Source organism: Rhinolophus hipposideros (genome assembly GCF_964194185.1).
Source record: "Rhinolophus hipposideros genome assembly, chromosome: 20".
Classification (NCBI taxonomy): Eukaryota; Metazoa; Chordata; class Mammalia; order Chiroptera; family Rhinolophidae; genus Rhinolophus; species Rhinolophus hipposideros.
In genome coordinates, this window is record NC_138066.1 from 36,106,090 (window position 1) to 36,129,593 (window position 23,504).

Below are 23,504 nucleotides of genomic sequence, written 5' to 3' on the forward strand. Positions count from 1 at the left end.
TGGTATAAGCAGTGCTTTAGCCCCTCTGTGCCTGTTTTCTCATCTGTAAAAAGGAAGGACACACCACCAGCCACAGAGGAACATGCAATGAAGGATCCCGCTGGCTCCTCCCTGATGGCCAGCCCTGACCCTCAACCCCTCATCTTTCCTTTCCAGCACAGCTGCCCCTCATACACCCCTTCACATCCACCTCTACTCTCTCGTGCCTCCCTGCCACACCCCTGCCCTCCCCTCTGCACCCTCACACTCCCACCCTTTGAGCAGCCCACCACCAATGCACTGTTCTACCTAATTACCGACACCCACTGTAAACTGTGATGGGAGAGAGTCCCTCTCCTGCCACCAGTACCATGAGTGGCCCCTGACCTCACGATGTGCCTCTGAGTCCCCACACTGTATCTGAGGCTCAGTTCCCAACAGTTTTCTCTCAAGTGTCCACAGATTCCTGGCTGAGTTTGGCAGCTTCATTCATTCAGTTGAGAAAGGGGAAAGTGGCTCTCTGGTCACCTGCCATGCTCAAATATTGTATAGCGTGCCCTATATGTGCCACATCATTCTGTGAGGGGTCTATTTCTGCCACCAGTTCACAGACAAGGGAGTTGGGAGGGTACGTGGGCTTCCCAAGAACCCAGTAAACGGGGCGGTGAGGTTTGAACTCCTGTCTGTTTGCTTACTCAGCTTGAGCCCTTTCCACCATCATGAACTATCTCTCTATGCATCTCCAACACACATCATTGTCTTGAATTCATTCTGTAAAGTGAGGGGGAGAGACAGAAAAACAGAGAGTGGGTGATTTGCCCAAAGTCACAAGTCTGGGACTAGAACCCAGAGCCCAGGCATCTCCGCTCTCCCTCAGTGCCCTGCAGGCAGGGACCAAGTGTGTCCATTATCAGCGACCTCCCCACAGTGCTGGCATGGAGCTCTGCCCACAATGGATGTGACCTTGGCCCAGGGGCTGGATGCAGGATTCAGGTGGTCTGGACCCCAAAACAGAGGCCTTCTTGGGGTGATCTGAAGGGTGACCCACAGAGCTGGCCACTGTCCTTGTTCGAAAGAGTGGGGGTGAGAGGAGCCAAGAGAGGGCTTGCCTCAGCCTGAGCTCTGCTGGGTAATACCACCTTGAACCTTGGGGCAGGAAATTCTCTGCTTCAGCATAACTAAGGCTTTGCTACTGCCACATTGTAGCCCATTAGTCACTTGGCTTGTGGGCACAGAGCCCAGAGGCATGAGCAGAGCTGGTGCCCAGCACATGCCTTCCAGACTAGGCCTGGAAGAGAGAACCTGATGTACCCCTCCCCCCGTCCCAAAAATGGGAAAAGGGGCCCTGGAATCCTGGACAAAACCCCTACTGTCCTAGATGTCAGGATGGGCCTAAAGTTCAGTTCCGACCACAGACTCATCACCCTCAGAACTGGAAATGACCTTTGAGGTCACCAAAAGCCACCAAACCCCAACCAGAGGGTGAAAGACTTGTCCAAGGTTCCACAGCATGGAGGCAGAAGAGCAGAGCCTTGAACCCAGCTCCAGCAGCCTAACCAGGGTCCACAGCGACTCTCCCAGTGGGCTCTGGGAGCTCTCCTTCTCTGCCTCCAGCACACCTTCCTCCTCGTTTGTAATTGGATCGCTGCCCGCCCCCATTTCTGGAGGAGTAGGGGAGAAGAGATTATACACAGGCCCGAGCTCTGAAGGCCCAGAAGCCACCTGGGCTGAGAAACTGTAGGGAGGAAGTTGCCGAACCAACCCATCAAACCACTCAGTCAACACCACAGACAAAGCACCCACTGTGTGCCCGGCATTCGGGGCGTAGGGGTTCGGGAAGATGTGACATCGTCTCTGACTTTGGAACTTACCGTTTGACCTGGAGAGAAAACTACGGTGGGAATACAGCGCCACGTGCAGGAAACCCTGAGGTGCCTGGCTCATGGGATGCAGCTGGGTGAATGGTACCAACTCTGAGCCCCACAAGGAGGGAGCTGCCTCTGAGATCCTCTTCGGAAGGGGCCTGGGGTAACCAGGGGTGGCTCCAGCTGGGCCTCAGAAGATCTGAATTAGAAGAGCAGTGGCGGGGGTTTGCATTTCCTCTATTACACCTGCCCTGAGTTTGCTAAGGGCCAGAATCACCAGGCCTGGTGGGCACAGAGCACCGACTCCCACCCAGCTGTCACCCTTCCAGGCAATGGGTTCCTTTCCCCACGGGGCCTCATTCCTCTCTCTTCTGCTCACCCCATCTCAGGTATGAGATCATCTCATTCCAGAGTTGGCCAGGAAATATTATTGGCGAACGCTGTGCCTCAAATTGCCGCAATTCCCAAACCTGACTGATCACCAGTACCACATGCAGATCCCCAGCCCTGCTTCGGCCCGCAGCCTCAGCCTCACCGTGACAAGCACGACCCTGGGGATGGTTTTCTGGTGACCAGCCAGGGGAAGGAGTCCCCAGGGAGACTGAGGAGAGAGAGGGGCCTGCTGCCATGGGCTTCAGGGCAGGATGAAGAAAGAAGAGCCTGCATGAGCCAGGACAGAGCAGCCTGGGGTTGGGCAAGAATGGGCCAGATATTGGGCAAGTCGTCTGGCCTCTCTGAGCCTCAGTTTCCTTCTCTAGGAAATGGGAAGTTCAACACTACTTCACAGGCATGTAAGAGGTGAAATAAATAAAGCACTGGCACAGATTGGTGACCATATTGCATTGATTGACAGATATTTATAAAGCACCTATTATGTGCACTCAGATGCAAAAAAGAAAACAAGAAAAGAAGCCGGGGGGGGGGGGGAGCATACTGTCTGATGGAGAGAGAGGAGCAGAAACAATCCTAATACCGTGTAGTCGGGTATGATGGGTGAGGGGGCCTGCAAGGAGGGAGCAGTCCCTCTAGGAGTGAACATACGTCTCTGATCCAGGTTCTGGCCCCATGACCAATCCCAGGATCTGTCAGGTGGTCCCCTCCCCGCCCCCATGCTTGATGCCCCCTTTCCAAGGGCGGGGGCTGCCACAGCCCCTCACAATGGTCTGCACAACCAAGGGGCCCTCAAGGAAGCCCGTGGCTGGGTAAAGCTCAGTTACAGCCTCAGCCCAGTGCCTGGTGGCAGAACTGTCCTGGCTCTGGTCCTGCTGTTCTCCTCAGCCACCCACAGCACAGGAGACCCACACTGCACAAGGGCTGAGAGGGTATTGTCAGCCCGCCACTGTGTCCTCCTCCTCACCCCTAGGCTGGGGTCCCTTGGGGTCCTGCAGACCCCTGTGTCTCTTCCTTCCCCCAGGCTCCATGCAGACCCAGACACAGAGAGACGCAGTGCCGTGGACAGTGTTACTGCCATGTTATCTCCCTGCAGGAAGCACTGCCAGGTCACCCTTCCTGCGCAAAGAAGAGCCATAGGGGCTGGCTGCCGCTGGCCCAGGGCCTGAGCCTGGGGGTCAGGAGTATGTGTGTTCATCATGTGAGAGTAGGTGAAGTGGTGCCGAGGGCAGTTACAGACCGGTTTGCTGATAGGGGACAAACATTTTGTGCAGTGGGTAGGTAGGTGTGGATGAACTGCGAGTCCCTGGGTAGAGTCCCACAGCTGGGTCTCCCAGCCTAGCCACAGGCAATGTCCCCAGCAGCCTGGGTCAGCTTTGGGTGCTTGAACAAAGCCACCAAAGTTTGCCAAGGGGACCACAGGAGCCCACACCGAGTCACTCTGCCCTGCGGCCCCCACCTGCCCTGGCCTGGGCTGAGCACTTTGGGAAAGGGTGGGGCTTTCCCTCTGGGCCCAGGACTATCTCCTACAGAACCCCAACCCCAGCACTGCAGCCACTGCGTCTACTGGCTCAGCTCTCAGCACACCTGGCGGCTCCTCCATTACGGCCTCCTGAGCTCCCCACCCCCTCATTTTGTGGGCAGGGTCTTCTTCTCCAGCAGAGGGGCGAACTTCAGGCTGTCTCTGGCCGGTCCCACACTCTGACCCCTTCTCAGTCACCACATCAGTAGGCGTGAACCCTACTGTTAGTGTCTTCCGGAGAGAACTGCTGCCTTCGAGCCAGGGGTTGGGCAGGAGGCAGGGCTCTAGGCTCCTCTTCCCAGCACAGCCCTGCTCCACCCCTGACATGCCGGGCTCCAGGCAAGCGCTGACTCACTGCTCCTCAGAGTCTCAGTATCCCCTTCTGCACAATGGGGTACTTCTTCCCGGAGCCTTTCTACTTCGTGGGACAGTTGTTCAAATAAATGAGATCACCCTCGGGATGAGCCATCCTCAGTCCAGGGCTGGTTCTTCTGGTTGTGGCCGGATGTGCGGTGAGGGCCTGGGAGGTACAGTGCTTCCCACCTGCCCTCCATCCTTGCCCTGACTGCTGCTCAGGCAGCTGAGAGGCGCCAGCCTCTGATGGAACAGAACCTGCACACCCAGCCTGCTTTGAGTGCTGCAGTTGCCTCTGTCAGCAAGGGCTCCTGGACGCCAGCCAGTAGTCCCTGCCATGGGGCAGAACTCACTGTCTTCACCATCCCCAGTATCGGAGCTGGGAGGGCCCTTAGCTAGCATTCATCTCACTCTTTGCTTACTGTGGCTTCTGAGGTCCAGCCCAAAGTCCCCACACCCAGCTGCCCACTTCACAGACAGCACTCACGCCACGGCTCCACCTTGCTCCTCCCCAGCCCCCCACCACGCCAGGCCTGGAGGGGGCTCATTTGGCTGCTCCTGCCCCCTTCCCACCCTGAGCCACCCCCCTCAGTCTCCAGGTACCAGGTAAGTAAGAACAGGTGTTTGACATCCTGGTCTGATTCTGCAGCAGCAGGTAGTCCCAGGCCCATTAGTGAATTGAGGGAGGGGGGCACCCCTCCATCCACCCCCACTTCTTGAAGAAAATCAAGAAAGCAGGCTGCCCACCCGTGGTTTCTGGATTTACTCAAAGGCAGACTTCGAGGTGTGGAGTTCCTCCCCAACTGCTCATTGCCTGCCACCAGACTGAAAGGGGCTGGGACCCAGAGGGTCCAGGGAGGGGCTTGAGCAAGGCTGCCCCTGCCCCATTCCCCCAGGATGCAATTTCCCACCGACCCCGACCTCCAGGCTGCTGGAACTGAGTGGGGTGGTGCTATTTCCCACGCACAGCCAGCCCCTCCCAGCACCTGCATCCTGAGCAACAGCTGACCATTTAAGGAAACATCCCTGAGAAAGGCCTCACCTTTCTCCCACAGCTGCCTGGGGTCTACAGCCTTCTCCAGAGGCACAGCCCGTATTCCTGGGGTGAGGCAATGGGAGTACCCTGGGGACCCAAACCACCCAGCCTGCTTCCCCTCCCCCCAAAAGCCTCTCCCGGGAGGATCCTGACTCTTATCCTTGCCCACCCCCTACCCCTCCCAGAGGAGGGAACTCGAGGAGCCATTGACTGGATGTATCATCCCTTGGGACTCTGGCTCCTGCACCTGAGCACTTCTCGTCCATTAATGGAGGAGAAAATGAGGCTCAGTAAGGGGAAGTGACTGCCCATGGTCACAGACCTGCTTAAGCAGCCCATCCCCGTATGCTGAGCCCACCCTGTATCTGGCACTGCCTGAACCACCCTCCCTCAGATCACTGGCTTTCAGGAGATGCACAGTCCCCTACGCATGAGCCCAGACCTACTCTTTACCCTGGTCGGAGATTACCCTGACTTCTAAGTTAACAATAGTGGGTGTCCACAGATTCTTTCCTTTGCCCCCATTACCCCATCCCTCATTCACCCATCCCTCACTAGGGTCCCCCTCAGTGGCCAAAACCAGGATGCATTCCACGTCTGAGTTAACAAGCTTTATTGGTCAGTCAGCAGAGAAAAGGGACTGAAAGCCGAGGTGGGGGGGAGGGGCAGGTAGCCGAGGCTGGGAAGGCCAGAGGCTGCTAGGTCAGTGAGGGGCGCTGGGGGGCTGGCCAGGGGAGCAGAGTCCTTAGCGGGTGGTGTGGTGAACCTGCTCGCGGGAGGAGATGACCTTGCCATCCTGGACCTCTTCCACAATGGTGCGCACCTGACGAGTGGTCACAGCTGCAGGAGACAGACACTTGGAGATTGGCAGGTGCCGAGAGACTCTGGCTCAAGCCCCAGTCCCTGAGCAGAGCTGGTTCTCTCCCCCATAGCCGCTTGTCCATGCCGCTGCTGGCCACTCAACGTCACACCCACACGTGTCCTTCTTGCCTTGCCACTCCCTCCCTTCCATCTTGTCCCTCTGCTGGTGCCCCTGGGTGAGTTCTGCCTCCCAGAGGGGTGCTGTGATTCTGACCTACGTGTCCTGTAAGAGCAGCACCGTGCAAACTGGGTGCTCCACAAAATGGGGTATATATCTCCATTGCTCTGCAGTCCCCAGGCCATGGACTACGCTCCCATCTCTCCCATCAGCCTGGGCTCTACAAGACAAGAACCTCGTCCCCATCACCCCCATTAGACTAGGTACCCCAGGACTAGGATCTTATCTTTCCCATCAGACTGGGATCTAGAGAACCAGGGCCGTCTCTTTCTCCCATCAGACTAGAGCCCAGAGACGAGACTGCTTTTGCTCATCTGTAGAGTCTCAGAGCAAACATTCCGAGACCATGTCCCTGTCTCCCTATCAGATGAATCTCCAGAGCTAGGACCACATTTCCCCAATCAGACTCCAGGATAAGGGCCATCTCCCTGCCCCGCCTCTCCATCAAACCAGACAGTGCCGCCCTCACCTGATTCCCCAGAGCATCAACCCTGAGCCCTAACCGGTTCCTTCCCCCCACCCCTGATAAGGATCAGCCATCATTTCCTAGAGTTCCTGGGGGGGGGGGGGGACGCTCCCCCACAAAAAGCAGATGGGCACTGCCCCACCCCCAGCCAGCAAGATGCTTACGTTCTTTGGGCTTGTACTGAGTCAGGCTGCAAAGAAAACAGAGAGAGGAGATCAGATGTGGGTCTGAGAGCCCTACCCCCACCCCAGACCCATAGCCCGGGCTCCAGGCCCCCCACTCACTGGGCGTCCTCGCCCTCTAGCAGGCGGCGGTAGGTGGTGATCTCCTGCTCCAGCCGTGTCTTCACATCCAGCAGGATCTTGTATTCCTGGTTCTGCTGCTCCATCTCGCAGCGCAGCTGGGCCAGCTGCTCCTCCACACTGCCTATCAGCCCCTGGATCTGGGACAGCTGCACGCAGTAGCGGTTCTCCGTCTCTGCCAGGCTGCCCTCCAGGGATGCTTTCTGCAGGAGAGCAGGAGGAGCAGGGGTCAGCAATGGTAGTTAGTGCCCCCTGCAGGGCTCTGAGCCCACCCCAGGCCTGGCAGTGCCCCCTACCATGCTGAGCTGGGACTGCAGCTCGATCTCCAAGGCCTGCACTGTGCGCCGGAGCTCGGAGATCTCACTCTTGCCGCTCTGCACCAGCTCGCTGTTGGTGGCCACCTCACGGTTCAGCTCCTCTGTCTGCAGACAGGACACAGGATAGTGCAACATGAGCCTGGGATCCCTTCTCCAAATCAGACGACCCTCCTGCTCTTCATATGCTCAGCCCAGGGCCCATCCTGTGCCCAGACAGGCACCTGGGGCTCTTCCCACTCCCGATAACACCCCTGACCTTGGTCACCTTCCTGACATCCGCTCAGTCTCTCAGGCCTCCTCCCAAACCTGACTGTGGGGGTGGGGTGGTGCCTTCTCACCAGCTTCCCACTTCCCAAAGCCCAGAAAACTTTGAAATGATGTGAAGTTTTATCTTTAATCCCTGCAAGCGGAAGGCACAAGAATAGGAAACTTGAGAACCTGCCAGGGCAGTGTCCTGGCCCATGGTGCTAGTTCCTTACTTTTTGAGGCAAAGGTGGAAGCTCTCAGGGTCTTTACCCTCTGGCTTTATTCCTGAGTGGATCTTCCCACCCCACCCCCCAGGTCCAGTAGCTTTAACCACGCTCCAGGGCTGTTGGTACAATGGGTGAGCCTAGAGTCTGTGTGACTCACTGAGGAGAGGGTGTCCCCAAGATGCCAGGCACGGGGCTTGCTGTCGAGACTCAGTCCTTACACCCATCTTTTAGGGGAGGCCTCTGGCCCACAGTAGCCCCCACCTTGCTGAAGAACCAGTCCTCGGCGTCCTTGCGGTTCTTCTCTGCCATCTTCTCATACTGGTCACGCATCTCATTCAGGATGCGGCTCAGGTCCACACCAGGGGCAGCGTCCATCTCCACGTTGATCTCGCCGCCCGTTTGGCCTCGCAGGGAATTCATCTCCTGCGGAGGAGGGGGACCTTGGTGTGGGCATCCCGACCTGTCCTGATCTCTCACTCCCAACCCTTCCCACACGAGCTCTCCAGACCCCTCTCAAGGACCCCTCCCTCGTTCACCTGTCCTTACCCTCTGACCCTCCTGATGACTTTTATTCACCTGTTCTATATAGTGGTATCAGACGGGGGGCTCCCTGAGGGCAGGTTCATTGTCTCCACCATTAGACTGAGGGCTTTCCAAAGATCAAATCTCATTCTTAAGGCTGTGCCCCCAGAATATCTCCTCTAATTTCCCAACTTCTACCTAGGGCCCAGATTCAAGGGTTTAAGGGCTGGGATAAGGAGGAAACCTCACTTAGCCCCTGCCCTCGTGTGGGAGGCAAGTGTGGGCAGAAGAGGCCTCTGTGGAGCCCTGGGAGGTTCCCCCGATTCAGAGAAGCAGGAAGGAAGCTGCCCTGAATGTTAGCTCCAGACCTCCAGGGATCAGGGCCCTGCACACAGGGCAGCCATGTAAGGTGACCAGCCCTAGAGCTCTTGCTCTGAGCTCTTCCTTTGGTTTCAGCCTTGGTGCAGCCCCAGAGCCCTGCCACCCACTCCACAGCCTCTTTGTCCTGCTCCCCCTCTACCTCACCTCCTCATGGTTCTTTCTCAGGTAGGCCAGCTCCTCCTTCAGGTTCTCGATCTGCATCTCCAGGTCGGCTCTGGCCAGGGTCAGCTCGTCCAGCACCCTGCGCAGGCCGTTGATGTCGGCCTCCACGCTCACGCGCAGGGCCTGCTCCGTCTCGAACCTGCAAAGGGAACCAGAGACTTCAGTCTAGACGCTTGGATTGGCAGGTCCGGCTCCTGTCCAGCACCCTGCCTTCACCGGGGCTCTAAGGGCTTGTGGGAAATGATAAGAGCATGGAGAGGAAGCAAATTCCAGCCCTTGGGCCCTGGGACCACACAGGGCAAGACCCAGCCCCCATCTGGCTTCCTACTTCTCTCTGCTTCCTGCCTCCTCCCCTCCCTCTCTTCCATCACCTGCAGAATTTGGTGCATTTGCTACACCCTGGACTAAGGTGGACTCCCCCACCCCCAGCTGCTGGCCCATGCCACAAGCCACCAAAGGGTCCAGAAGGGTGCTCCCAGTCCCTCCCCAGCCCACTGGTGAAGGCTCACTTGGTGCGGAAATCATCAGCAGCCAAACGAGCATTGTCGATCTGCAGCAGGATGCTGGCATTGTCCACTGTGGCCGTGAGGATCTGGGGAGACGGCAGAGCAGTCACATAACTGGAGCCAGGAAGTGGCTGCCTTCTCCAGGAAGGCTCCCTTCCCACCCAGCCTCTTCCCTTTAGTGTGCTGTGATTGTTGACAAAGGTGGGGCCGGCAGAAGCCTGATGTGCTGAAACTTGCCCCCTCTTCCCCCAGGACCGGCCTCCTCTGACACAGACCCCTATGCCAGACTCTGCCTTAAACCAAAGCAGGCAGCCACAGGGAGTTCTCAGGCTAGGAATTCGAGAGAGCCAGAGAATGGGAGGGTGCCCCCAGGACAGAAGCTGTCCCAGAAGCCCAGAAAGTAGAGGGGATGCGGTCAACCCCCTCACTTTACAGTTGGGGAGATGATGCCCCTAAGAGGCTTCCCTAACAGGGAAGCTAAAAATAGCCCTCACTAAAGAGTAGGTTCAAATCAGAAGTCATGAGCCGTGCTAAGCCCTGACCCAAGGGCTCCCACAGGCAGCACCTCACCCACACCAGCTTTAATCAGCGTCATTTTTGAGGGAGAAGCAAGAGGGATGGGGAATCCAGAAAAATCCCCAAATAAGGCTCACAAGAGGCCTCCTAATATCCTGCCCCCTCTCTCCTGCCTCTGCCTCCCAGCAGATGTGATTAGACATTCACTCAGACCCCTTACCCTACTATTGCCCAAATCCCCCTCTTGCTCTAAGGGGAAAGGTGCCCACATAGCTGGCAGCCTCGTGAGCCCAGCCCTCCACATGAGAAAACTGAGGCTCAGAAGAGCACCGTGAGGCCTGCTTATCCCTGGCCCAGCCTGCGGCCCTTTAAAAGGATAACAGGAACCACATAGCAACCCCCAGGTGAGTTCCCAGAGGCCAAGCTTCCTGCAGGTCCTGTGACAGACCCAGGGTGGACTCCAGGCCTTGGGCAGGAGATAGGAGAGGAGAAATCATGGTCCCCACAGGCCCCCTCCCCTCAGCAGGCCCCACCTTGTTCTTGAGGTCCTCGATGGCCTGGTAGTAGTGGCTGTAGTCACGGGCGGGCCCCGGGGCCTGCTTCTGGTACCAGTCACGGATCTTCACCTCCAGCTCAGTATTAGCCTCCTCCAGGGCGCGCACCTTATCCAGGTAGGAGGCCAGGCGGTCGTTGAGGTTCTGCATGGTGGCCTTCTCACCTCCAGCCAGCAGCCCATCAACACTGCCATAGCCACTGCCAGAGCCGAAGCTGTAGCAGCTGGAATAGCTGCTGCCCCCAAGGGCACTGCCCAGGCCGCTAGCAGAGCCCAGCCTGCAGGAGCCGGCACCCAGACCACCGGACAGCCGGCAGGAGGTGCGGGATGAGCCGCCCCCCAGGCCGGAGGAGCCCTTGATGGAGCTGGAGGAGGTGAACTGGCGGATGGTTGTGGTCATGGTGGCGGCAGCAGGTGAGCACAGAGCAAGTGGGCTCTAGAGGAGAGGGGCCTGAGGTGCTGCTGGGGCTTGCCCGCCTCCTTTATAGGCTCAGCAGGTGGGCGGGCACAGCGATTACAACAGGCTCTATCCTCTGTTTCCATTCTCCTGGGCTTTCATCACCACTGGCCACCCGCCAGCTCCCAGGTGGCTGTGGGCCCCCTCCCCTCCCACCAGTGGGGCTTTGTTTCATTTCTCCAAAACCCCATGCTGGGCGTCTGTATGTGCGTGTGCGTGTGCGTGTCTCTGGTTTCAGGCCCATCACCTGTGATTCAGGCAAGCCCTCCAGCTATGCTTTCCCATGACCTAATACGGAGAAGAGAAAAGGCAGGAAGTCACCATCACTGGGCCCTCCCAGGCAGCTGCCACCTCAGCCCTGCCTGCCTGGACCCTGTGTCTGGCAGAGAAACGAGTGGGGAAACCAGGCAGCCCCCAGCCTGAGATGACTCTCCTTCACCAGATACCACACCACAAACAGTCCTAGCCCTGGGCTGGGTGTTGGGAACACAGCAAGGACCGAGTCCCCCGCCCCCCTGAAAATTGGACCAAAACCCACCGGGCTCACCATACAACACAGAAACTCTGTCAGATCTCTGATGACCACCCCATTTTATAGATCATGAAACTGGGGCTTGAGGGAGATAGTGTCCCACTGCCCCACCTACCTGCATAACTGGGCTGTCAGGGCTTCATCTACCATCCCACCGTGCCCCAGCACCAAACCTTCCCCAGGACCCTGGGCACACTGCCCCCTCCCCCACCCTTTCCCCCTCCTGCACAGCCCTGATATCAGGGAAGCACTCCTGCGGCTACAATTCCATCTGGCAAGTTTTCTGACCTGCCCCACCCCTGCACCTCGTGGTGACCCAGCCAAGTCCTTCCCTACCCCTCTAACACGGGTCCTGGGCTCAGGAGGGCAAAGAGGAGTTTAGTTGCAGGATGGGGAAATGGCAGCTATGAGGGGAGCGTTGTGGTAAAAGGGAACTGGGAGAACTGAGGGGCATGCCCCCTTCCATCCTCTTTACCCATCCTGTACTCCAAGAGGCCTTAGGGTGAGATGAGGGCCATATACCTCAGATCCCAGCCAATTAGAAACCTAAAGGACACTTTCCAAGAAGAGGGTCCTCCTGAGACCTGCCCCCAGCCAGTCGCCCACATCTTTCCCCAGAGGCCCTACCCAGTCCCCTGACGTGGCCTCTCAGGATGCACTCTGAGCTGTCCTACAGCCCCACCCTGCCCTGCCCACCAATCCCAGCCCAGCCCTGGGTCCCAGGGTCCCAGCAGGCCCACTGGGCGGAATGTGGTCATGTTTCAGACTGCTGATGGCTTCTACTTCCCAGACAGGCCCAGACAGCCCCCGCCAGCAGCTGAGAGAGATTCCCCAATAATGTGGCAACTGCCAAGCCACCAAAGAAAACAGGACGCCCCCCACGCTCACACGCAGTGGCAACCCCGCCCCACACACACCCCTGAGTTGGACAGAGCCAGTCTGGTTTCCTGGGCTGACTGTGCTGCTGTCTCCAGCTCTCACCCATCAATGTCCCAGACCACTCTTTCGGAGAGTCCCCTGCCAGCCCCTCTCCCTCTGACCTTGAACCCAGACCTGCCCAGGGCTGAGGCAGGAGTTCTCCTACAACAAGCAAGTTCCCCCACAAAGTTTAGGGACCCTCCCAGGGACCAGACACAGGAAACAGGAACCCAGGGGCTGTTTCTTAAAAGCTTTCTCAGTTTGTTGGGCTGTCCCAGACCCTACGCCCGACCCCAGCCCTCAATCCTCCTGCCTTCTTCGCTCTCCTCCCAGGAGCACCAGGCCTGGAGGGGGTGGGTAAAACAGGTTGGCAGGTGAAAAGCACCACCCAAACACTAAACAAACTCTCTTCCTCCCTCCTCCACTCCCTCAGCCCACACTGCCCCAAACCAATGACCACACCAGGTTACACAAGGCACTGAACTTCAGGCAAAGCTTTAATAGTGTTCACTGGGGCAAACCCAGGAGGCCCTCTCAGTGAGGGGCTGCAGGAAGCAGATACAGAAAGGTAACAGCTCTTGGGCAGTGGCCCAGCTGGGCTCTCAGGACTCAGCAGTAGCGTGCTAGGAGCTAGAGGCGATGGCTGCCCCATGACCCTCAAGGCTGGGCTGTTGCCAGTGGACAGGGGCCTCAGTGGGTTGAGCGATGGACTTTCTCTCGGGAGGAGACCACCTTGCCGTCCTGGACTTCCTCCACAATGGTGCGTACCTGGCGGCTGGTCACCGCAGCTATAGGAAGTAGAGGAGGGGGTCCCGGGAACCTTAGGCCAGAGCCCCTTCCCCAGTCTCCCACACAGAAGGGTCCTCGCCTCTCCTATCCCCTCTGGGCAGGGGTGCAGGCTCTTCTTACCTTCCCGGGTGGGCTGTGAGGCCAGGGCTGAGGAGTACTGGGTGGACAGGCTGCAAGAAAGGAGAGAGGAACCTGTCAATCCAGGGGTGCCGGCTGGGAGCCCAGCCCCCTGGGAGGAGAAGCAGCTGGAGCAGCCCAGGGTGAGGGGAGAAAGATCCTAGCAAATTGGAGAGAAATCACAGCTGGGGGTGAGTGGGAAAGAATGGCAACCACAGGGTCAAAGGGCACAGGCCCAGTGGGCAGGAGTAGGGAAAGGGGACACCCCAGCCAACAGGAGGCCCAGAGGCACTCTGCAGCTAACCAGGGATTTACAAGGAGAAACTGAGCAAGTGGTTTTTCCATATCCCTAAGGGCCCAACAAAGAGACTCAATTAAAACAGGAGAGACTGTGGTTAAACTGTAAATGGACTTTACGGTCTTCAAGGAGCAAAAAAGCTAGAATATATGACTAAGCATGGAGACTCCAGAATATTCTCAGTAAACAGTAAAGCCCCGCTCCATCTCCCACCTCCAAACCAGATAGCTATCCTGCTCCTCCTCCCATCCCAGGGAATGGCATCACTGACCACGCAGTCAGGGGAACCAGAAACCCACGGTCATCCGTACCCATGCCTTCATCGAGCCCTGCCTGCAAGCCACGCTCGCGCCCACGTCCAGACATCCAGCATAACACATCCTCCTGGTTCACCGCCTTCTTTTCCCTGCCCTCTGCCCCCGCCTCACAGCTCCAGCCTCCCGACAGTTCTCCCTACCCCACACTGGCCCCTCGGATGCATTTATCCTTCTGCAGCCAGAGTGAATGCTCTGAGACATCTTGATCGTACCCCTCCATGCAAAACCCTTCAACGGCGCCCCGTTGCCTACAACATCTCCTCCGCATGCTTTAAAGTGGCCTTCAACACTCCTCACAGCTGGAGCCCAGTGTTCTCACTTTCACCCCCTGCAGACCTCCGAACCTCCTCCTGGCCTTTGCCGGTGCTGACCTCATAGCTCAGAGGTCCCTCCCTGGGTGAAGCAGCCCCAATCCACCAGAGCAGGTGCCAGGCCGCCCCCACTCACTGGGCGTCCTCGCCCTCCAGCAGGCGGCGGTAGGTGGAGATCTCCTGCTCCAGCCGCGTCTTCACGTCCAGGAGCACCTGGTACTCGTGGTTCTGACGCTCCATATCACAACGCAGCTCGCCCAGCTGCTGCTCCATGCTGCTGATGAGCCCCTGCAGCTGGGCCAGCTGGGCCCCGTAGCGGGCTTCGGTCTCCGCAAGGCTGCCTTCCAGGGATGCTTTCTGTGGGCCAAGGTTTAGGTGTCTGGGTGAGACAGAGACGGGACCCTTCCCCATGGTGGAGCACCCAGAGGGGACCCCACTGTATGGGATAGTGGGTGCTGCCAGCATGGTGGCGCGGTAACTAGGGCAGAGAGGGGCCTTGTCAGTGTAGGAAGTGACACCGCGGGAGTCTCTGGTTCTTTGAGTGGGGGCCTACAAGGCTGGGCCTGTGCTGGGATGACAGGTACAAGGCAGGGAGGGGACGGAGCCCTACCATGCTGAGCTGGGACTGCAGCTCAATCTCCAGGTTCTGCACCGAGCGGCGAAGCTCGGTGATCTCAGTCCTGCTGTTCTGCAGGGCCTCCGTGTTGGTGGCCACCTCACGGTTCAGCTCCTCCGTCTGGAAGGCAGGGTGGGCCACAGGGGACTGAGGAGGTTTGCGGAGGCGGCGCAGAGGACAAGGGCCGCCCTTGAGCCCTAACCTCCCAGACCTGCTTTCCCAGCGCCTTCCTGGACTCTGTGGGGCCCCACACACAGACACCCTCTGTGCTCACGTGGGAACTTAGCAGAATTCACCGTGCTTTGTGGTCACTTGCATTAGTTACTCCTTCTGAGCTGCAAGCACTGCTCAAAGACAGGCCCGGGTTTTACTCTTTTTGTGTTTGTTAGTGTCCGGGACTAAGTCAGTGTGTGTTTCCTAAGGGTGTAAGTTCTGTATCCAAACACACACATACATACAGGAGAAGCCCTCGCTGGGAGAAAGGAGACCTGGATCCGTTCCCCCGGCCACAGTGAAGGGCTGTGTGAGCTTGAGGTCTCTCTAAGCCTCATAATCTGCATCTAAACATGAGGGCTTGGTCCAACTGTTTTCCAAAGGTCCTTCCAGCTGGGACAGTCTGTGGATCCACACATTTTCCAGCACATGTGTGCACACCTGCTCACACACGGCCACCCACCTTGCTGAAGAACCAGTCCTCGGCGTCCTTGCGGTTCTTCTCCGCTATCTTCTCATACTGGTCACGCATCTCGTTCAGGATGCGGCTCAGGTCCACACCAGGGGCAGCGTCCATCTCCACGCTGACGTCCCCACCCACTTGGCCTCGCAAGGCATTCATTTCCTGGACAGAGGGGAGAGCAGGAGCTCATGCAGGGCTACCCTGGGGAGAGACCCTAGGGCCTGCCTTCTCTACCTCAGGGAGATGGGTGCAGATGACAGACAGGCACAGAAAGGCCGATAGTTCCTCACCCTGAAAGTGAAGGCAGATGTCATGTCTCAAATGTGCAGGGCTTTGGGTATCAATCCTCTCCCCCAATACACACTCAGGGTCCACCCCCAAAGCATGCTAGGACAAGAAAGGTGGCAACTGTCCATCATGGCAGGGGATAAGCCAGGACAACCTCACTCACCACCCTGACTACCAGCCTTGTCACCCACTGCCAACCACGCAGCACCGCAGGAGGAAAGCAGCTCCAAGTCGTTATCAGCAGAGCCAAAAGTCATTAAGAAATGCAATCCCTATAACCAGCCTCAAAGCCAAGTGGAGATACTTTCTGGGCTCCTGCTACTTGGAGATTGAGTGGCCCCAGCTCAAGCCAGCCCAAAGTTCGGCTGAAAAGAAAGCCACAGGCTCATTAGTCTCCCTGCAGGGTCTTAGGTTGAGGTTTGGGGTCCCTGGGACCCAAAGTTCTCTGTAAAAAGAGGTGGGAGAGATGGCAGAGTAGTGGAGTTGGACATGGCTGTGAACATGGGTCTGACAGACCAGAGGGAAGACCGCTGTGCAGCCTTGGATAAATCCCTTAACCTCTCTGAGCCTGAGTTTCTTCACTGGTAATGGGAAGAATGAGCACCCTTCTGCCAGCACTGCTGTCGGTATCAGCTGAAATAATTGCTGTGAATCACTTGTAATGTGCTGGGCAGATGTTCATTGTTGTTACAACTATCGCTATTAGAATTAATTGTAATAATTAGCATGTATGTTCTCAGACTGATTTGCTCATTAGATAGTTAGCTGCCAATACACAGTGGGCCATGCCTCGAGGGACACAGGAAGTATCTTTGCAGGCAGAGGGCCTTCCAGGCCTCACCCAGGGCCGTCTATGTGTCCCCCAGGGTCAGGATCAGGAACCCACCCCTGGATGGACCCTGGATGCAGAGCAGGCCCTGGCCCAAGAGGATTTGGGGGCCCCCGCCTTGCTTGTGCCCAGGCGAGTTTCTCCTGCACCCATTCCTGAGCTGGCCTTACGTCCTCGTGGTTCTTTCTCAGGTAGGCCAGCTCTTCCTTCAGGTTCTCAATCTGCATCTCCAGGTCGGCTCTGGCCAGGGTCAGCTCGTCCAGCACCCTGCGCAGGCCGTTAGTGTCGGCCTCCACGCTCATGCGCAGGTTCAGCTCTGTCTCGTACCTGGGAGGGGTGGAGCTATGAGCCATGGAGGGCCACGAGGCCACTGCCTCGTACACACAAAGGGCTCTGTGGTGTGCAGAGCAAGACCCACCACTAGTAGCCTCAGAGAACCAGACTCACTTGGTGCGGAAGTCGTCAGCTGCTAGGCGGGCATTGTCTATCTGCAGCACCAAGCCGGCGTTGTCGATGGTGGCCGCCAGGATCTGTGGAGATGATGGGTTCAGTGAGAAGCACCCTGACAGCCCTGGGTAGGCCCTGCAAAACCCCTCTTGCAGCCCTTTTGAGAGTGGGACAAAGTGAAGAAAGGTCCCTGCGGTCTTCTCCTCTTCTGAGAACCGGGTTGGGGGTTCACAGAGTGGTGGGGGCACGATGTCCAGGCACAGGTAACCATGATGCCAGGAGAGAGATCCATATGCACCCCTCAACCACCCTGGGATCACTGCCTACGCTGCCTGAAACATACTCCCTCTTCCTCAACTAACCTCACCTCTAGACTCAGTTGCCACCTCCTCCAGGAAGCCCTCCTCAATTCCCCATCTGGGTTCTCTCCTCCCAGACATACTTCCTCCCTGCCCATCTCTCTGTCATGGTACTTCTCTCAAGTGCAATTTTTCCATGACGTTTTTGGTTATTTCCTCCTCCAATGGTCTCTGAGCTCCAGGGGACAAGGACATGTCTGTCTCAATCCCTTCAGAATCCCCAGTCTTGGGCACAGTGCCTGGCCTAGAGTTGGCCCCCAGGAAACACTAGTTTTATTAAGTGATTAATTAGTTAATTAATGAGGTTATGACTGGGCCCAGCTCAAACCTAGGGCAAAGCTTTCTTTTCCCACAAGGTCATCCAGAATGTTTAAATGAGACCATGGAAGGCTCTGGAAGGAGCAGAGTGTTAGTTACTGCTGCTGTCACTGTTACTGTGAGAAATGCCCAAGAGAAGCTCCAATCAAGGGTCGTGGGAGAGAGAGGAGAGTGAGGCCCAGAGAAAGCAGAGAGGAAGTCTTGGCAGAGGTGGCAGTTGAGCTGAGTAGAATTTGGAATGTTTCAAGGATGAGGGCTGAAGTGTAGGAGGTGTAACAGGGTGAAGAGCCAGCAGGCAAAAGCAGCCCCAGTAGGCTCATCCCAAGAGCCAGTTTGTTACCCATTCCAGACTTCTGGGGGCCTGTCCCACCCACCTCCCTGCTCAGGAGGCTCATTGGGCCCAGAGAGCAGTGGTTGTGAAAACCCCTGCAGGGCACAGTGACTCAGGGCAGAAGTCTGGTGCTTGGTGCACTGGGGGTTGGTGGTGAGGAGCTGGCTGACCCCGAATCAGGAGCACTGACTCACCAGGGCTCCCCCTGTTTCCCCACTCCCCAGACCAAGCCCAGTATCTGATCTGGCACTCCCAGTAACTCTGTGTCCAGGGGGCAATTGCAGGAATTCCCTGCCTGGCAGAGGTCCCAGGCAGGAATAGGCAAAGCCCCTCACAGGGCAGCACCACGCCTAGTTTTCTACCAAGCAACTGAGCAGGCCCGACCACCCCCAGCCAACCAAGCCTGGCTCTCACCATCTCTTTAACCTCTCACCTGCCTCTGGGGCACTTGTAAAACCCTCCAGGGGCAGGGTTTGTACAGAAGACCCAGGTGCCACGTTTACAAAATGCCAAGGGCATGTTCTGAGAGGGAGACGGGGGAGAGTTTTGTCTTCTCCATCAGACTAAGTTAGAGAAGCTTAGACTGGGAGCTTCCAGCCTGAGTGGGAAGACACAGCTCCTTCCTTCAGGGATGCTCCCCAAATCTGCAAAGATTGATATGGCCTCTGCCTCGGGGCCCTCCAGAATGACCATCATGGAGGAAATGAGGAAGACCCACAACAAAAGCAGCCATGAGAACATGACAGATTCCGTGAAATCAGCACAACAAACAGGGTATAGGCTGAACCTCAAAGTGTTGAAGGGACCCCAAGATCTAGGGCTAAAAGGCAAGTGCCATCCGTCCCGGAAGACTGCCTAGAGGAGGTGAGGCAGGCAGACAGCAGACCCATAGGGGACTGGAATAGTGAGAAGGAGAAACCCAGCCTCATCTCTGGGCAGCCACACCAAACTCTTCCTCACCTCTATGCCTTTGCTCATGCTGTGCCCTATACCTGGTATACCTACCATCTGCTGCTTGCCATGTTCTAAAGCCTTCCCTGCTTACTCCTCCATCACCCACCCCAAATATACTCCCCTCAGAAAAGGAGAACTCCAGAAAACCTCCCTGCATAGGATGTCCTCCAGCCTGGGACCAATGACTGGCCCAGGGCTGGGTTCCAGAGCAAGTAAGTGAATAAATGAATAGCTAAGATGGAGGAGAAATGTTCACAAAGCTCCAAAGTTGGGATGGAGTGAGTCAGAAGCAGGTACTAAGGACAGAGGACAGAGGGCAGGGAGCTGCCTGGTCCACACACCTTATTCTTCAGCTCCTCGATGGTCTTGAAATACTGGCTGTAGTCACGGGTGGGCTCAGGCCCCTGCTTCTTATACCAGTCATGGATCTTCACCTCCAGGTCAGCATTGGCCGTCTCCAAGGCGCGCACCTTCTCCAGGTAGGAGGCCAGGCGGTCGTTGAGATTCTGCATAGTCTCCTTTTCACCGCCCCCCAGCAGGGCATCCGACACACCAAAACTGGAGCCGAAGCCCCCACCCAGGTTGCAGGTATAGCCCCCACTGTAGCCGCCCCCCAAGCCCGCTGAGAAGCGGGACGAGGTGACTGACATGTTGCCACAGCTGCCGGCTCCCAGGAGGCTGGGGGCTCGGCAGGAGCCCCCAACACGGACTGTGGATGCCCGAGAGAAACCCCCGCTGGGCACATACGGGCTGGAGGTTGAGAACTGGCGGATGCTGGTGGTGGTAGCCATGGTGTCCACGAGTCAGAAGCAGTGTCTGGTCTGGACAGAGACCCCGGGCAGCCCTTTATAGCCAGGCTATAGGGGGCTGGGCCTCTGGCCCTTGAAGTCAGAGCCAAAACCCCAGCCGTGTAATTTGCTTCTGTACCAGCCACCCAGGGCCTGGGGCTCAGGCTGGACATGCTGAGTGCATCCCCCAGACCCCCTCCCCTGCCAGAGCCTGGCCTGGGCAAGTGGCCCTTAGCAGCCCATTGTTCAGAAACAAAGATGATGTTGGATCTGCAGCCCGGGGGTAGGGTGATTCTCAATCCTCAGCAGCAATTAGGCTACTGAGCTCATTCTTGGGGGGAGTCGAGAACCCAGCCCTGGGAGCCAGAAAAGGCCTGGAACAAGGCTCCACAGGCCTGGAGCCCGGAGGCTGCTCTGGCCCCCTACCCAGCATTCCTGGTCTCTGAGGAAAGGGTGGAGAGACTTGGGGCGACACCCTCCCCCAAGTCCATCGTGGCCCTGAGGGAGCCCCCCAGGCTGAGAGAGAGAATCCGCCTATGACCTGGAGAACTCCCAACTCTCTTGAGATCATCTTAAGTCTGTGGCTCTGGCCTGGGGGTCCCCATATCTGAGGAGAATAGACATGCTGCTTGGAGCTTTGGATCCAGGTCTTATAGGAAGTCAATTCACGAGCCTCAGTTTCCTCATTTGTAAAATGTGGATAGTTCCTGTCTCCCAGTCTCCGAGGGAACCTGGAGAAACAGTAACATCAATCAAGCTGGGGCTAAGGAAGAGAATGAACAGAGGGATAGGGCGACCACTCCTGCTCATCGCTCCAGTACCTGAGGAAAGCCATTCCCAAACCCCCTCCCACTGAGGAGGTGTGAGAGAAGGAAAAGCAAGATCTGAGGGGCGTCAGCACCGGCACTGTGGCTGCACCCTGCAAGGGAGAAGCATGCTCCCACATCCTGGCGGCTGACACCTACCACCACCCAACAAGGAGATTACCAGCCTAATCTCTATGGCGCTAATGATTTAGGTGCTGCCAGGACACTGGCGTCTGCACCAGGCCTGTCTGAATGGGGAGCTTCCAGGAGTGGCCAGGGCCCATGGGATGGGCAGGGAGGGCGAGTCTGGCTCCCCCGGAAGCTTGTGGGTGGCCTGGGCTCTCCACCACACACAGGGACAAGGAGGGTTTTCCCTGTGGTTGGAGCTCCTACGATGAGACTTGTCGACTGGAAACACTTCCTGCTTAGAAAGTAGGTGGCCTCTCCTATGAAGGTGACTTCTTGCTCAGAGAATGGGGACAGCATTAGCTATCTGGGGAAAAAAGGATGAACCCCACCTTGCCTGTGAAGTCTGGGGGTTCTCAGGGTTGCTACAGGGGTGAGGAGAGGGCTCAAAGCCAAGGTCAGACTTCCAGGGCTCTGAGGTTAGACCAGGAGGACTTCCTGGCACTCTAGGACTGTCTTGGGGGGGCTTGGGGGGTAGGGACCAGTGGAACCTGGGGTCACTTGGGTGGGCCAGAGGCAGGACCTGCACCAGCCAGTTACCCTCATACATAATGACATGCAGTGAAGAAAGACCCTCCCCATCTCCTGCTGGAACCACACTCCCAGGAACCCCTCTCCCCCAGGGGCCGACTAGCCTCCTCCCTCCTCCTTCCAGGCAGACCTCACTCCCTCAAAGAAGGGATTGCCCGCCTTCCAGCACTGAATCTGGAGCAGAGTCAGGGCCTGGGGAGTGGGCCAGCCCATGAGTGCCCCTCCCTAGAGCCCACAGCCCAGCCCTCGACCCACCTCCTAAGGCCCCAGACCTTTGAGGTCCAGTTTCAAGGAGCAAAGAGTTTGTCAATCTTCCTTGCTCCCTCTAAAATCACCAAGGCCTCAGCCCCCATCACCACCATTTGCTCCCCTCAAGCCCCTCACCCCAATGTCAGACTGTATGCCGAGGTCTGGACCTCTGTTTCCCCATGCCAGTGACTCCCAGGCCCTTTGCCTCTGCTCTGTAGAGCCCCACTCTGGCACCTCAACCTAGAAAGATCCCACATGCCTCTCTCCCTAGGTAAGAGGGCAGAGTTAGACCCCAGGAAAGCCTCTATGGCTCTCCAGAGTATGTGGCCATCCTTGGAAGGCCTAAGAAGACCAGACATTCCTCCTACACAGCCCAGAGGCAGCCCTCACCCGATCTTCTCAACAATGCCCACTCTGAGGAAACTGAGGCTCAGGGCACTTGAGTGGTGGGCTGGGCAGCCGGTGTTAGTGGCAGAGCCACTAACCAGAGCCTGGTTAGTGGAACCATGGCCAGGCAGCTCCCACACTCCCTGCCGGGGAAGATGGTCTGGCAGAAGCGGGCCAGAGGGCCATGCACAGGTCCTCTCAGCCATGACTCCTCTTGTCCAGGCCTGTCCTCCACCCCCCAGCAGGGAGAGGTCCCTGCCACCAGAGCGGCAGTGCAGGGCCCACAGCCCACACAGCTGTCAGCAGCATGGCCCACAAAGAAGGCAAGAAGAAAAGGAGGAAGAGATCCAGGCACAGAGGCGGCTGTGAGTCCAGCACAATGTGGGAGGGGACAAGGGGAGGAAGACCCCAGGGAACATCCCGCTGCATCCTCCAGGGCCCTCAGGCCAGCCCTAGGCTTGACTAACCCCAGAGGCCCTGGGTCTCCTCTACAGACGTTGTTGAAAACCCAGTGTGCTCACAGGTGAGTAGGACAGACCCTGTCTCACTCAGGACCAGGGTGCTGGGGCAGGGTCCCTGGGACTACACCCCCCCACACACTGTGATGCTGATGGAAGGCGCAGGGTATAGAGTGACCTGGAGGCCCCGTATGTACTTGATGTTAAATAAGTGCATATTGATATTGATGAAGGTCATGCCACATCTGCCCAGCTGACTTTGGCTCCTACAGGCCCCAAAAGTATTAATGATCACCCCCTAAGACAGTGCCTACCCCCCACCCCTACCCAACACCCAGAGCAGCAGGTGCTCTGTAAATGCTTGTTGAATTGTTGGGGTCATGAAGCCTGGGCCAGGACAGGGGGGAAGACAGGGACCCGGGAAGGGAACACATGGCCACCAGCCCCCTCCCCAAGGAAAAGGATCCATAGTAGGTGAGGTCAGGGAAATAAGAGGCCCAGGAGTCCTGGGGTGGCTCCCAGCTGGGACCTTGGTTTGGTTAATGAGAACCTCAAATCCTTCAGGAGTCCCAAAGACCCTCATTTCACCCCCAGACCCCTGCCACTAGAATGCCTGTCAGCTCCTTTCCATTCACCCAGGATGGAATAGGCAGGGCCACCAAGAAACTCACAGGTCTCCTGCTCCTTACCTCACCCCTGAAGCACTTCCCACGTGGCCAGGCATGCCCCTGGGAAGTACACCCTCAGCCTGCCACACCTGCCCGGGGGTGGATCCTCTTCTTCCTCTATTGTTTCCTCAGACTCTCTCCTCAGGCTCCAGGCCTGCCCCGCCCAGGTCCACCCACTAATGATTTGTCTCTGGCTCCAAAGGCGGCCCGTCCGCCTCCTGGGCATATGGGAGATGTGAAACATCTCTGGGGCTTCTGGGAACCTCCTCCCAACTAGGAGAGGCGGAGGCAGAGGTCCCACAATGCCCCTGTGGCTGGGTGCTTCCTCTCTGGGGACAAGCCGACTCAGCCACCTCCCTCCGGTTAGTTTCCAGGAACCATCAGCCTTGAATGGACCCCAGACGTAGGGCACAAACAGCTGTTGATACTTCACCTTTCCAGGAAGAGCCACATCAGCACTGGGGGGGAGGGAGCCTCCTTAAAAAGAACTC

The 23,504-nt window shown here is 57.5% G+C and overlaps 1 protein-coding gene across 1 annotated transcript; it reads right to left on the minus strand.

The window, feature by feature from the left end:
- Positions 1–5,891: 5,891 nt before the first annotated feature.
- KRT17 (keratin 17) lies at positions 5,892–23,267 on the minus strand (the record flags this gene model as incomplete). The annotated part of the gene is made up of 17 exons (XM_081028028.1): positions 23,035–23,267; positions 19,282–20,459; positions 16,979–17,061; positions 16,702–16,858; positions 15,415–15,576; positions 14,733–14,858; positions 14,259–14,479; positions 13,200–13,249; positions 13,023–13,078; positions 10,364–10,819; positions 9,318–9,400; positions 8,791–8,947; positions 8,005–8,166; positions 7,250–7,375; positions 6,936–7,156; positions 6,816–6,841; positions 5,892–5,986 (listed from the first exon to the last, which is right to left on the minus strand). The coding sequence occupies exons 2-17, from the start codon at positions 19,729–19,731 to the stop codon at positions 5,892–5,894; spliced, it is 2,631 nt and encodes an 876-aa protein (XP_080884154.1). The 5' UTR covers positions 19,732–20,459; positions 23,035–23,267.
- Between the last annotated feature and the right edge of the window lie 237 nt (positions 23,268–23,504).